Raw genomic sequence first — 14464 nt, 5'->3', positions numbered from 1 at the left:
TGGATGACCTCTACGTTAGTTAGTGGTGAAATCCAAACAAACTTTTACTCTCTTTGAGTTGATCTAGTCTCCTCCAGGAGGGTTGGAAAAATGGCAGCACAAGAAGTAAAGTGGTAAATGGACTGTGCTTAGGAAGTGCTTTTCTACTCACACTGAGCTTTCTTACTACAAGACTCATTCACCCAGTCACACACACATTCTAGCAAGCGCTTTTGTTTCTTTGCCTAACATTGAGTCACACACACACTTCAGTGGATGCAGCTCATGGTTCAGTGTCTTGCCCAACAATACTTTGACATACAGACTAAAGGAGCCAGGGATAGAACTACTGTCGTTCCAGTTAGTAGATGAGAGGGATGTCGCCAGAACCAATACTTACGGTACGGTTTGATACCAAAATTCTGTGAATGCAATGTTACTTGTTTTTCTTTGGTACCACCAAGGCTGTATATCCAGAACTGACGGGGGCACCATACAACCCCAAGTGTTCTAGACTGTCTGTAGATGCTGAAAATGAAAACGGCCCAAAAGCAAAAGATTTGCTCAGTTTCCATGATAGCTCTGCTCTAACTCAGTGATAGCAAAGGCAGTGTTCGAGGGGTGGTTACCAAGGGATGATAATGGATTCACAAGAAGTGAAGAGAAAATTATGTTATTGTCTTTTTCAGACCAAGGGAGGAAATACTTCCAGTTCAGAGAAGCACTTAAAAAAAAATCCAGACATGTTCAAAGAATTCAAGCTGAGTAAGCTTCAGGTCATAGTAACAACATCCAAAATATTGTCCTCCTTACGTTATCCTGAAATGCAGTTCATCATTTTGTCCAAAACAGCTGGCACTGAAATGAAGTCAGCTTCTTTTCATAGGCTAAAATATTTGCAATGGCTCACATTAAATGCTGAAGCTAACATAATGTAGCTGTGATATTCGTAGGCTACTCTGCAAACATCCTACCACATCACACATTACTGTGTGTAATCAACAAATTAAAATGTTACCATTTTAAATAAATGATCTGCCACCATGTTAGCATTTTACAACCAGTTGGCATTTCTTTTCCACCACACAAACTAGTTCAAGTTTAATAATGTGGAATAATTATTTTGTTTTGGTGTTGAATTGTATAAGTCTGCTGTTATTGGACCCGACTGCTAGTAGATGACCCACTCTACCACCTGACCCCACAGCCTCTGAGTAAGTGGAAATCAGCCTCTATCTTAAGCAAAGGTTAATCACGTCTGTGGCAGATCAGTAAACAGTCGAATGAACAACTTCTGTGATTGGAAATGCTTATATTTGAAGTCAGTGAATGATTCCTCTGTGCATCCCAGAAAAACTTTACTAAAATATATTCTGTTGCTTCCCCATGTGGTATCTCTGTAACTTTGTGGGCTGTTTTCTTGACCATAACTGTAAGAGCTGGATGATCAAACGCCTAAACAAGGCAAAAAGAGGGAGAGATTTACAGGTTTGCACAGAGAAACCTGCTCTGCTTCACTGTAGGGGATGTTTTAACCAGCTGTCACCATCTGCCTGCTCCCCACCCACACACACATCTGCCTACCACACAGCAACAGCCTCAATACCTACAAATACACACCGCTAAAAATCAGGTCCACATGCATACACACACAAGCGTGTGCTATAAGTGGCACCCTCGGGTGTTGGGTGGAGGCAGGGTTTCTGTGCCATTGTCACGGCTTAATGGAGGCCAAGCGTGACAAGCGCGTGGACTTATTCACGCCACACGCCTATTCACCGCCATTCAGAGGGAACGCTCGGCCGTGACCTCTGCTTAGCCAGCTACTCCTGCGTGGTGTGTGTGTGTGGCTTTGTGAAGAAGAGCAGTGCTGTTAACCCTGCTCACCGTCTCTTTTCACATGGAAATAAATGAGGAGGCCCCTCTAATATACTCCAGTTAAGCAGAGAGATGAACAGAGAGAGCAGGGAGTCCACGCATGATTTTTTTTTTAAGGACCCCCCCCCCAAAAAAAAAAAAATGGCACACACTTAGTATTTTATTATCATGTTCACGACAAGGTGCAAAAGAGCTTTCAAATTCTGTCTCTATATTACATTTTTTCTCTCTTTGTCAAAAGTTTCCATATTTAACACTCTAATAGTGAATGTTTGCCTTCAAGGGTCAATCTGTGAAAATCCAATCAGTGTCTCCCACCTGACCCCCTCAGAATCGTCTGATTTATTAATTTACTTTCCCAAAAAAAGTAAAGTAAACTTCATTTAATAAAGTCATGAAGAATATTACCTTCATATTATGCTGAACTTGTCACACAAGTTCAGACTGGAAATAACAGAATGGAAATGCTGGTTGCTTTTCTTAAAAGAACTTTATAGCAATCATCTTCTTTCTTCTGGTTCCTCTTTTCTTCTACTTATTGAATTTTCCTTCTTTTCCTTCCTCTCTTCTCCTCCTCCTCCTCTCCTGTGCTCTTTTCCACCTTCTTCTCATTCTCTTTTCTTCTTTTCCTTTGGGGAGGAGGTGAAGGAGAAGACATTCTTCTCCTTTGGGTTCTCCTCCTTGTTTTTATCCCCATCCTTCTTGTTTTTCTTCTTTCTCTGCTTCTTCTACTAGTTCATTATCATCTTTTCCTGTTCCTCCCTTTTCCCTTTTTGTTGTTCACTTCTTCCCCTCGCCATCTCTTCTTTTTTCCCTTCCTCTTGTTGCTTTTTAATGTCTTTTCTTTCGCCTTCTCATCTTCCTTCTCCTCCACCTTACTCTTCATCGTATGCTCTCCTTCTTCTTTCTTCTTCTCGTAAAGTAAATCATTTCAATATATGCTTTAGAAATATTCAGCTTAGACATAAATAGCTCTATATCATCTATATAAGTATTAGTATTTTATTAAACCAACATTTAAATCATGCTACAATGCTCAGGAGATAACCTGCCAGCTAAAACTGGTTTAAGATGGACAAATAAACATTTACTGCTCCTTGTGTACTGGCAAACTGCTGTCTAATTACCTCAAACTGATCATTTACTGTTTCAGTCTTTTTTTTTCTCCCTATTCTCCTCTTCTGTCTCTTCCTCTCTTTTCATTGCTCACTGCATGGCTTCAGCCTGCTGCCTGTTCTCTGCACAAACACCACTCCCTTCAGGATTTCTTTCACTTACTTCCATTCAATCTCTCTTTTGTATTACAGGGTTTCTTTCTTCAACCATTTTTTTTCTTTCTACTTTTCTACTGAAGTAATGTTTCTCCGTTTCCTTTGTTGTCTTTGTGCTTCATGTTTCCTCTGTACTAGATTAACTTTGTTATCAAGAACTTGATCAAGAACAATTTTCTGTGTATCTAAGGACTAAAGAAATGTTTTTTAAAATGGTGTATATCAATGAGGTTTAACTTTTACTAAAGTGCCTTAAAGGTTTCAGGTTTGTAGTTCTGGTTCATGAAATTATTAAAATTACACTGGGTGCATAACATTTTTACCTGTAGACTTAAAGTAACTGGGGTTTGTTTGGGGTTTTTTGATTGTTCCAGGTTGAAAAGGGTTAAAAAAAATGGTACTATAGTCTGAAAACTTTCTTTTAGCTGTTGGTTGCTTGGGTGGTGTTTTATTGCTTTCACTGAATTCTTGCTGGGAAATACAGTGTCCATCTTCGTTTCTCTTGTTTTTATTTTGACAGTTATGTGAGTTTTCAGTCTTGTTTAACAATTTATATTTATAATTTATTTTATAATCTGCTTTGACTTTTATTTTTTCATTTATTTTTGTTGGTTTGAATTAACTTTTTTTTAATCTTGCAATTACTTATGTCACTTTGTTGTATGTGTTTGTTTATTGTTTTAAACAGCTTGAGCACATCCAGTAAATAGTTGAAGGCTTTTATTTTGAAAAGAATGAGAACTCAGAGCATTTAGTTACACTGCTGTTAGTATCTAGGTGAGTTTATTTGGAAAAATTAGGCACCCCATTTCAAAACAAGGCTCAATATTATGACTTGGCTCGCTACGTCCACGTTTTATCCTATCTGTGGGGAAATTTGACATAGCTAAACACTAATGTTCGCCTTTGATCCATTATTTCCAATCCTTTGGTTATCAAGGCCATTTTCACATTTTTCTTTTGTTTACCAAATAAGATGAACTACTTTTGATTTTACTTTTATTTGCATATTTTCAAGCAGAAGAACTTAATTCAATTTGAAAAGGAAACATTATTTTCTAACCTCTGGCTGTTCTCTTTTTTTCTGCTGTTCTTTTGTTGTAACTTCATTTCTTCTTCCCTCCTGTCAAACTGCTTGTCTCTTCTCTCTGTTGGGTACTTAATATATTCACATCTTTCTCAACTGTTCTTTCCTTCTTGACTATTTCTTTCCTTCTCTTCCTTTACAAGCTGCTGTAGCTCCTGCAGCCAACACCGTTGCTGCTGCTGCCGCCTCTGCTGGGGCTCTGGGAGCCCCTGGGGGACTCCCTCAGGGGGCTCCTGGCTACCCCAGCCCCGGGCCTGCTTCTCATAACATCCTCTCAGTCAACGAAGGTACTGACTGAACTGACGGCTGCCACTTAGGAAAAGTCTCAGAGCCTTCTTCTGCTTCCCAGATCTTTTTCACTGCCTCCTGTCCTTTTTTATTATTTGAATCTGTCCCCCTAATTTCTTTTCTTTTATGAGTTATTCTCTGACCTTCCCTCTTTTAGTGTTTTCTTCTTATCTCTCTTGACTTTTCTCTTTATGTGATTATAATCCCTCACCTCGCCTTGGATCACCTCATTTCTCTTCTCTTGCACCAGTCCTGTTTTCCACTGCAGCCAGTTTTGGTATCTAGCTCCATTTTTGTTGTGTTTAGTTTTTTCCCTGAGTGTCCTATGTCCTTTTTGTCTACAGCGCTGCTATCTTTTTACCTGTTTAGTCCACTTTCAGCCCAGTCAGTTGAAGGAATTAGGTTAATCTGCATGTCACAAAAAACTTTGCATAGGAAGAGGTAGAGTAAATTTGTAAAATCTGGCTTACCAAGCAAGTGATTATTTCTCCAAGCCTTGCACTTTGCAATTTTGTTGAAATTGCAATTCTGGGCCAATCTGTTACAAATTTAATGATTTGTAAATGTGAAATACTCCACAAGAAGCTGCTAACATGTCAGCAGCTCTAAAATGATTTAATGCTTTTCCTAAATTTGGTGCAATAAAGAGTGGTGTCGTCTGCAAACAGGCTGACTTTACTGTTATTTGGAACTGACAGAGTTGAGTGTGCACTGAAAACAATCCTTATGCCCTAGTGTTGTCTCTATTATTCCCAGCTGTTGGCAGTAACATACAGTCCTGCTCCGTTTCTACTGTCTCTACCGCCTGTCTGAATGTCCACATGTCTTGATGTTCCAGTGTCTCTGTGCTGTTTGCATGCTTGCTATTTCCACGTGAGTGTTTCACTGAGGAGATTTAAAAAAAAAAACAAAAAAAAAAAAACCCAAACAAACAAAAAAATCAAAAAGGAAAGCAAAATGCACACCAGCACACCCACCTCACTGTTTTTTGTTTTTGTTTTTTTTATTAAATTTTTTTTAAAAATTTATTTATTTTTAAACAGATGCAATATGGAAAATTGCGTTTAAAAACAAACAAAAAAACACAGAGAACTGAAAGCTAACTAAAATTTTGCATTATTGATTTTAAGGCTTCTTTTTTACATGGACTTGTGGTTGGAGTTTCTCTGGTGTCAGAGCCTACTGCTCTCCTTCCTTTCCTTCTTGTATGAACCTTTTTTGTTGTTTTTTCTAAAAAACAGGATTTTGGATTTCACCATGGAGGCTTGCTCTCACTCCCACACATATGATGAATGTGTTCTTTTGTTTGTTTTTCAAAGATTATTTGTGATGTCTAAGGGAATTCAAGGGAATACAAGTTCCTTTTCAAAGCTAATTAACTTTTTTGTACACTAAAACAAATGGGAGACAGCAAGCATGCTCACAGTGTCACATTCTTTCTCAGTACATGTAGGAATATATATATTTTTTTATTTCAATAGCTGTTTAGTCAGAAACGCTGCCCTGCAAAAACTAATTTCTTCCTTTGTTGCTTTTATGCTGTTTATAAGTACTATAATATGTATTACCACTAGCAGTTGCAGTAATAGCAAAACAAATTAACACTACACTAGTAGTTGTTGTAGTAGATAGTAGATACAGTTAACAGAGAACAAAGTGACACCACACACACACACACACACACACACACACACACACACACACACACACACACACACACACACACACACACACTAACTTTCATTGGACTTCCACAGCTTTGTTCCTGATTTGTCCTGAAGCTTGTCCTGTCGGCAGCAGTTCACCTAGAAGGTGGTTGTGGTAACACGAAGCCCATGAACCCAACTAATGCAACCTAAATAAAACTAAAAGCAGCATATCCAATACGTTATTGAAATAAAAACCCTTTAGGAAAAAAACAAAACAATTTTTACTCCGGTCTCTTCTTGTAAACATTAACAGGTTCCTCTTCATTCCCTCCAGGTAACAATTCAAATTTTTTGGCACTTCTCTCGTTGTTCTTCAAATATAAGTTAGTTCTGCACCATTTGATTTTCTGACTGGTCCATGACAAGGAGGGGACCTTGATGAGCATAGCTTTGTTCCAAAAGTTCATTGGTTGTCAACAAACCAACAAACTCGTTAATGGAGATTGTTTTTGGAGGTTGTTTGTTGTTGCTGTTGACCTTTTTAATAGGACTCATATATGAAATGGATGCTGCCAGCTGCCTGTGAGTACAGTCCTGGAGCAGCTTATGCTTCTTTGTTAACCAAATGAATCCTCAAGCCAAAGTTCAGTCTGATTTTAAAAAACAAACTAACAAAAAAAAAAAAAACAGGAGTAAAATTTTATTTTGGGAACTAGAATTGATTCAAATTTCTGCAGTTTTTGCAAGGCAGTGATTCATATTTGTATGTGGAGGTTGACTGATTCTGATTGCTTTGATTTCCTATGTTATAAACAAAATAGTTATTATAATATATCTGTCACATATGATGAAATCTTTAGTCTGTCAACCTCTACATAGTATTTCTGTAATAACGTTTTATTTTTTCTGTAATATCTGGATATTTCATTGGTGGAGGTAAGTTTATACGGTTCCCCCAGCAAAGAAATTTGTATGAAATTTCTTTCCTGCCTAACAGCCATTCAGTCTCCATCACACAAGTGCATTTCATAGACATGCATCATGTCCAGAAACCATATATTAATCCAATATATGTGATTAAGGTGCTTGATTTATGTTGAGTATCTGCAAATAAAAAGTTAAAGTCACAGATGAGTAAGAGGTGATGTGTATATCTTTGGTGTATGGTCAGAAATATGAATATATGCCATTGTTTTGAGCCCTTATAAAGCGATACCAAGACATTTTGAATGTTTTTGTCACACAACTGAGAAACGGAGCGTTTTAGTGTCTGCCATTTATTGTGAAAGCCTTCAGTGTTTCTTTTTGTTATCAAGTAAAAACCCACATGTAGCTGAGAACACACACTTAAATTCATCATGCCAAGGTATCGTGACAAGGCTTTTGTATACCTGTTGTTTACTCCATCAGACAGACTCTGGTTAGCAGAAAAAATTTTTGTTTGCTCTAACCAAGACTGCAGATAATGTTGTCGATAATATTCTCATCCCGTGTTTGACTGTTGTTACTGTGATTTTTTTTTTTTTTTTTTTTTTTTTTTTTTGGTCTTTCTTTCTTTCCTTTGGAAGTCAGTGCTGTCACATGGAAACAAGTTTTTAAAAATACTTTTTAATGTACTTTTAAAGACTAAAATGGTGAGTTAAGTATGTTCTTTCTCTGCAAGGATGACTCAAGAAGACACTGAAGTTTGTTTTTTGGCCACGATTTAAAATGACGACAACAACAACAAGAAAAAAAAATTACTTTCAAGGCTTTCAAAAACCTAGTAACCCCTTGAACTTTTCCATTTTGTTATGTTACAACAACAAACTTAAAAGTACTTAACTGGGATTTTGTGTGATACACAAACACAACACTGGATCGGGGGCATCTGTTCATATTGTGCATTTGTATTCAGCCCCCTGAGTCGATACTTTCTCAAACTATCTGTCACTACAATTACAGCTGCAAGTCTTTTGAGGTATGTCGCCACCAGCTTTGAACATCTAGAGTGCAATTTGCCCATTCTTCTTTGCAAAATAGCTCCAGTACAGTCCGATTGGATGGAGAGCGACTGTGAACACATACACTCCATTCCATGCCTTGCGTTTGTCTGTTACACAAAATCACAATAAAATACATTCAAGTTCATGGTTGACAAAATGTGGAAAAGTTCGAAGGGGTATGGATACCTTTTCAAGGCACTGCATTAAAAACCGTGTTTCTATTTGACAGCAATAGCATTAGAGAGACTTTAACTTGTTCTTGTAGTTTTTCTGACTGTTTGTGTAAAATGTGTTGGTGTGTGTGTGGTTGTGATTGTTTGTGCAGGATGGAGCCAGCTGGCGGCCATGCACTGCGTGATGCTCCCTGACCTACTTGGCTTGGACAAGTTCAGACCGCCACTGCTGGAGATGCTGGCGAGGAGATGGCAGGACCGCTGTCTGGAGGTATGTATGATGCCATCAAGGAAAAATTGAGTCAAAATTGAAAAAACAAACAAACAAAAAAAAACTGCAATTCCTCTAACGGCCACTTGAGGCAAGCTAAAAAAAAAGTGAGTCAGTCGCCATCAGTTTTGGTCAAGTTACTTCAAAATAGTAATGAGTTACTAATTATTACTTCTCCAAGAAAGTAATCCAATTACTTTGCTGAGTACTTATTTTCAAAAGTAATTAGTTACTTTATTACATAGTTACTTTTAAAAAAAACATGATACACAACCTGAATAAGTAATAAAGCAATTGGCTTTTCAGCCCAATTCTATTGTTTCTGCATAATCTATCGTATAAAAGTGAACCAAATGAAAAAGTCTATTTTAAAGGCTTTTTAAATTAGTTTTAACCTTTTAACTTTATGCACATTGCATAATCAAAAATTAAATTATATGCAGCAGTCTTTGATTTGAAGAAATTTGTTTAACATTTAAACATATTCCAACATATAAAATAAAAACATTTTAAATGCTTACACTCACCCTTTCAAATAGATGCAAATAAAACACAGCAAAAATTAAATAAAATCAAAGATTCAGTAGTACTAAGTGCTATCGCTCTTAAATCTATTTTTCTCCTGTTTAGCAGGAGTGGGACCGGTGCAGGTTTTCCCGGTACCACAGCAGTGTTTCTGTGAATTTCACATTCCCGTGGCAGCGTGCTAGGTGCTTGCTTAGATTTGAAGTTAAATTTTTTGCTGTAGAAATAAGTTTTCTTACCACGCAGAGTGTAGAGCGGACGCTAGTGGTTTTGTCACTTTTTACGGGTCAAGCTCAAAGTAATGTCAGTACTTCCAAGCTTAAACTCTGCACGGTCGTACTCTCTCCCGCACTCCATATTATCCATTGTTGATCTACACATGTCTGTTGCTGCCACGGACGCCGCACGCTCGTACATCATTGTCATGAGACACTCACAAACAAAATCACAGTTTAGTAATGCAGCGTGCTTACGGGAAAGCAACAGTAATCTAATTACTGTTTACTTTTTCATTACTTGAAAAAAGTAATTGGATTACAGTAACACATTACTGCTCATCTCTGGTTGCATAGACTCCCATGTTTAAAAATCCAGCTTTACAGCATAAATAAAGCTGTTTATAGCCTGATACAGACATAAATTTTGTTCAGTTTTCCCTTCATAAAAAAACATTACAGGGTGTGAATTTTTCTTAATAACTCATCCAACTGGATTTTTATTAAGACTTAAATTTAGGGGTGTGGCCATTTTTATTGACAGGCATCCCTACACATCCTGGGGTTGGTGCCATTTGGACCACTTTAAACTTTGAATAGAGTGGAGTTGGTCATCTATGAATCTTTACTTTTAATGGCTCTATTTGTGTTTGTCATATCTATATTTTAAAATGTTCTTATGTCATTAATTATATTAATTTATGCAACAGTTCATCCACACAGAAATCAGGATCTAGTAAAAAGTATTGTGTAACTCAAAGCAGCAGGTTTGATGTGGTGGTTAAAATGCCCATCTCGTCCACATTGAGGTCACTGGTTACATTTTGACTCTGTTTCTGCTTTCTCACTAAGAGTGTATTAGATATAATGACAGAAGGAATCTTTTTTTTTTTTTTTTTTCGTAAGAGATTTTACTGTGAAGCACTTTGTGGTTTTTATCCTGTGAAAAGTGCTATATAAATAAATAGATTTGATTTGATCAATATTAATGTGCATGGGCGCATTAAGCGAAACAAAACAGTCAGATAAGTCAAACTTTACTCAACTCATTCTTCCTGCTTCCTCCACTTCCGTACCTTTGATTCATTAAGATAAGATAAGATAAGATAACCTTTATTAGTCCCACACGTGGGAAATTTGTTTTGTCACAGCAGGAAGTGGACAGTGCAAAAGTTATGACGCAAAAATTAGAATACAATAAGAATAAATACAGTACACAGCTGTACAGAATAGAATAAAATAATATACTATATACAGTAGAATAAAATAGAATAAAAATATACAATAAGATAAAAATAGAATACGAATGCTATATACAACTGAGTAAAAATACGATGCCAGAAAAGATTATTGCACTTAGTGTTATTGCACATGTGTGGATGTGTGTGTTTGTTCAGTTAAAGTCTTTGTTGTGGAGTCTGACAGCAGTGGGGAGGAAAGACCTGCGAAATCTCTCCGTCCCACACCGTGGGTGCCGCAGTCTCCCACTGAAGGAGCTGCTCAGTGCTGTCACAGTCTGCTGCATGGGGTGGGAGACGTTGTCCAACAGGGATGACAGCTTAGCCGCCATTCTCCTGTCACTCACCACCTCCACTGGGTCCAGAGGGCATCCTAGAACAGAGCTGGCCCTTCGGATCACCCTGTTCAGTCTCTTCCTGTCCCCAGCAGACCACACCATAAAAGATAGCAGAAGCCACCACAGAGTCATAGAAGGTCTTCAGGAGTGGGCCCTCCACCCCAAACGACCTGAGTCTCCGCAGCAGGTACAGCCTGCTCTGCCCTTTCCTGTAGAGGGCGTCTGAGTTATGAGTCCAGTCCAGTCTGTTGTTCAGATGAACACCAAGGTACCTGTAGCTGTCCACAGCCTCAATGTCCATACCCTGGATGTTCAGTGGTTGCAGTGGAGAATGCTTGTGCCTGCGGAAGTCTACCACCAGCTCCTTGGTTTTACTGGCGTTGATCTGGAGGTAGTTCAGCTGGCACCAGTCCACAAAGTCTTGAGTCAGTCCTCTGTACTCCTTGTCGTCCCCATCAGTGATGAGGCCGACTATTGCAGAGTCATCAGAGAACTTCTGCAGGAAGCACTGGGTGGAATTGTGGGAGAAGTCTGCAGTGTAGATGGTGAAGAGGAACGGAGCCAGAACCGTTCCCTGTGGGGCCCCCGTACTGCAGACGACCCTGTCCGACACACAGCCCTGAGTCCTCACATACTGTGGTCGGTCGGTGAGGTAGTCCAAAATGTTAATGTTAATGTTGAATTCTCACGCAGCTGCTCTATTCCCATGTTGTTGCAGTAAATTAATGACTAACCTCGTATTGTGGATGAATAATCTCAGTTGTTCTCCTGACTGAAGTTTGGTCCGTTTACAGCATCCTGCCATGCGATTACATTTGTCCCTAACCATAAGAAACCCTCATGTTAACTTTTATCAAGTGGAAAAAAGTTAGCATTCATCCTCCAGCTTCACTGTTTATGCTATGCTAACATAGCTGTGTCACTAGCGATCACATAGCACATCATTATATACCAGCTAGCCCAACTTCAGTAACCCTACAAACGTCACTGCTGTTTAGTTTCCTCTCTTCATTTATGTTGGAAGTGATAGCAGAGCTGTACGTTTGAATTTTTTCAGAAATCTCTCAGTCAGAACATGCTATATCATGTTTAGGTGGAAACTACTTCCTGCTAACTCCGTTTAATTTAATAAATTATGTTTTCATGCCTGAATGTTAAGCTTAATTGCTACACTTGGTAAAGCAGCAACGCTGATCATTTTAGTAAAGATGAAAAATTTAGACAGTTTTTAACTCTCAGTGATGCCGCAGGGTTCATTTGACTTTGGGACCTGAAGCAGACGGAGTTTTGGACCCAGATTACTCTGCAAGGCTCCTGACTATGGTAGTTGTAATGCTCCGACAATCCATCAAGCGGTGCGGCTTCATAGCTTACCAAAGTCGTACTAAAACATTTTTTTGACAGATGTTTGAGCGCCGTGTGCTACATAAAATCTGTTCGAGGTCAAGTCAACCAGAATTCATACACAAGGCGCACAGGATTATAAGGCGCACTGTCGATTTTTGAGAAAATTAAAGGATTTTAAGTGTGCTTTATAGTGCGGAAAATACGGTAAATAATAACATGTGATATTGTTTTTAATTCACAGTGATTTAGTGTGTTTGTGGTTTCAGGTACGAGAAGCAGCCCAAGCTCTTCTCTTAGCTGAACTGAGGAGGATCGGCCAGTCAGGACGCAAAGAAACCATTGACATGTGGGCTCCATATCTGCCCCAGTATGTCGACACAGTCAGCTCCCGTAAGTATCACTTTGTGTGCTAATCAAATCAATCGTGATATGATGCGGTCCCTTTTATAAGGTGCCTTTATAAGTTCAAGGTATTTGTATCAGTATTGGTTACTACTACTAAAAAATTAGTACTACTACCAATTTTACTACTAAACTACTACTAAAAAAATATCCACAGCAGTTTCCTAGCAGAATTTCTAAAAACAAAAAAGGGAAATAAAGGTATTCCGTCTCCTTCACTCTTGGCTCTCTGTAATGTCGTAGAGAACTATAAGGAAGCTAAAGTAGCCTGTTTCAGACAAAATGAACTTGGAGGCTGAACCAAGGACCAACCTCAGTTTCTTTTTTCTTTTTTTTTTTAGTCTTGTTAATATGTTAAGATGACTTTTAAAGCCGTGTATAGCATTGTCCAGCTCATCTAAATTTTTAACGAATATCTCACAATAGCGGCGCACAAACCACTCTGATTGGTGATTTCTTTCTGCAGCTGTCAGTGCCGTCTCTCTTTACCGCCGTCTCTCTTGCTTTGCCACTCTGTCTCCGGCTCTGTCTATTCCCTGGTCTCCCTCTCTGTCTATAGTTAGACCTGCTGATGGGAAGAAAGGTGAATCTCTACGTTCTTTTACTAGAAACGGCGCTCTAAAATGCAGTGTGTGTGTGTGTGTGTTCAGGAGTCGCCCTGTGGTTGCTGAGGATGCTAAGGGTTTCTCGGGGGAACAGTTGCCGTGGAAACGGGCACCGGTCAGTGTTGTGTTACCACAGCAGTACCGCAGGCAGGGGTGGTGCCTATGTGTAGGGGAGTGATGGACTGGTGACCTCCAGGGATGAGGGAGAATGGAGGCGGGTGGAAAAGGAGGTTAAAGGGTCATTGAATTTGAGCTGTGTGCTGCATAGCAGGACTGGAAAAGGCAGAAAGATGACTCCTGCTGGTCCTGGAAATCCTGGATCTCCAGGGGACAGTTGGAGATGTGTTTGAATCCTCTGGAGACGTCCTCTGAACCCTGAGGCTCTTCTTGGATCAGTCTTTGGTTTACAGTAATTACCGCAACTTAAAACCCAAACTTTTTTCTCTGCACAAAACCCATTGATTAACTGATTAAATGATTTTCTACTGTTAGTAAAGATGTAAAGATGCTGACCAGCACCTTCAGCAAAACACATCTCAGAAATTTGGGTCTGAGTGTTTTTCATCAATTACCATAAGTCGTTTACCGTTTGTCCTAGAGACAAAAATCTAACTATTTTGGAAACGAGAGGACACGATAGTAGCTGACAATATCAGCTACTATCCATGTTATTGTTATTTGGATGGCTATGACCACCCCTACCATGAAAATTATCTCAGTAGGTTACTCGTGTGTATGTTTCTGACCAAACTGTCAGAGTGCACGAGGGTGGGATGAGACCTTTAGTGAGACCTGTGCTATCTGACCAGTGTGGTAGAGAGTCGCCTGTATTTATCTGTTAGGCTTAAGTGCAGAGGAAATGTCACTGAGCCGAGTCCCTCCGTCGCAGCAGGGAGCCAACTTGACAACACACACACAAACAGCAGCAGCCGTGCCTGACCTTTCAGCTCTCCTGGAAGTGTTTAAAAGGCTTTAACACGGAGAAAACAGGGGCTGTTAACCTCCACTCAGAGGAAGAAATGAACTGTCCACAGAGTCTCCATCATCACTGCTGTGATGGTGTGGAGCAGCACATTGTTTTGGGAAAGTAGTTTTATCATCAGAAAGTGGCTGCGTGGAGCTGTTTACCTGCAGACGGGAGGTCTGGTTATATCTGGAAAGCCATGAGTGGCAAAGCTGCTGTTAACAATTAAAACAAACAAACAAAACAAAA

The 14464-nt window shown here is 39.2% G+C and overlaps 1 protein-coding gene across 4 annotated transcripts in view; it reads left to right on the top strand.

Moving 5' to 3' along the window:
• The window catches only part of wdr7 (WD repeat domain 7), a 100912-nt gene that overhangs the window by 33938 nt on the left and 52510 nt on the right, over positions 1-14464 (top strand). For 3 of the 4 annotated variants that reach the window (XM_080303620.1, XM_080303619.1, XM_026174507.2), the window contains 3 exons: positions 4359-4502; positions 8463-8581; positions 12511-12634. In XM_080303620.1, coding sequence (XP_080159746.1) covers positions 4359-4502; positions 8463-8581; positions 12511-12634 — 387 coding nt within the window. The remainder of the gene's footprint in view (positions 1-4358; positions 4503-8462; positions 8582-12510; positions 12635-14464) is intronic. The other variant, XM_080303621.1, reaches the window with a different exon arrangement.

Source organism: Astatotilapia calliptera, chromosome 7 (assembly GCF_964374335.1).
Source record: "Astatotilapia calliptera chromosome 7, fAstCal68.1, whole genome shotgun sequence".
NCBI classification, from domain to species: Eukaryota; Metazoa; Chordata; class Actinopteri; order Cichliformes; family Cichlidae; genus Astatotilapia; species Astatotilapia calliptera.
The sequence above is the reverse complement of the archived record's forward strand: the minus strand, read 5'-3'. Positions and strand labels throughout refer to the sequence as shown.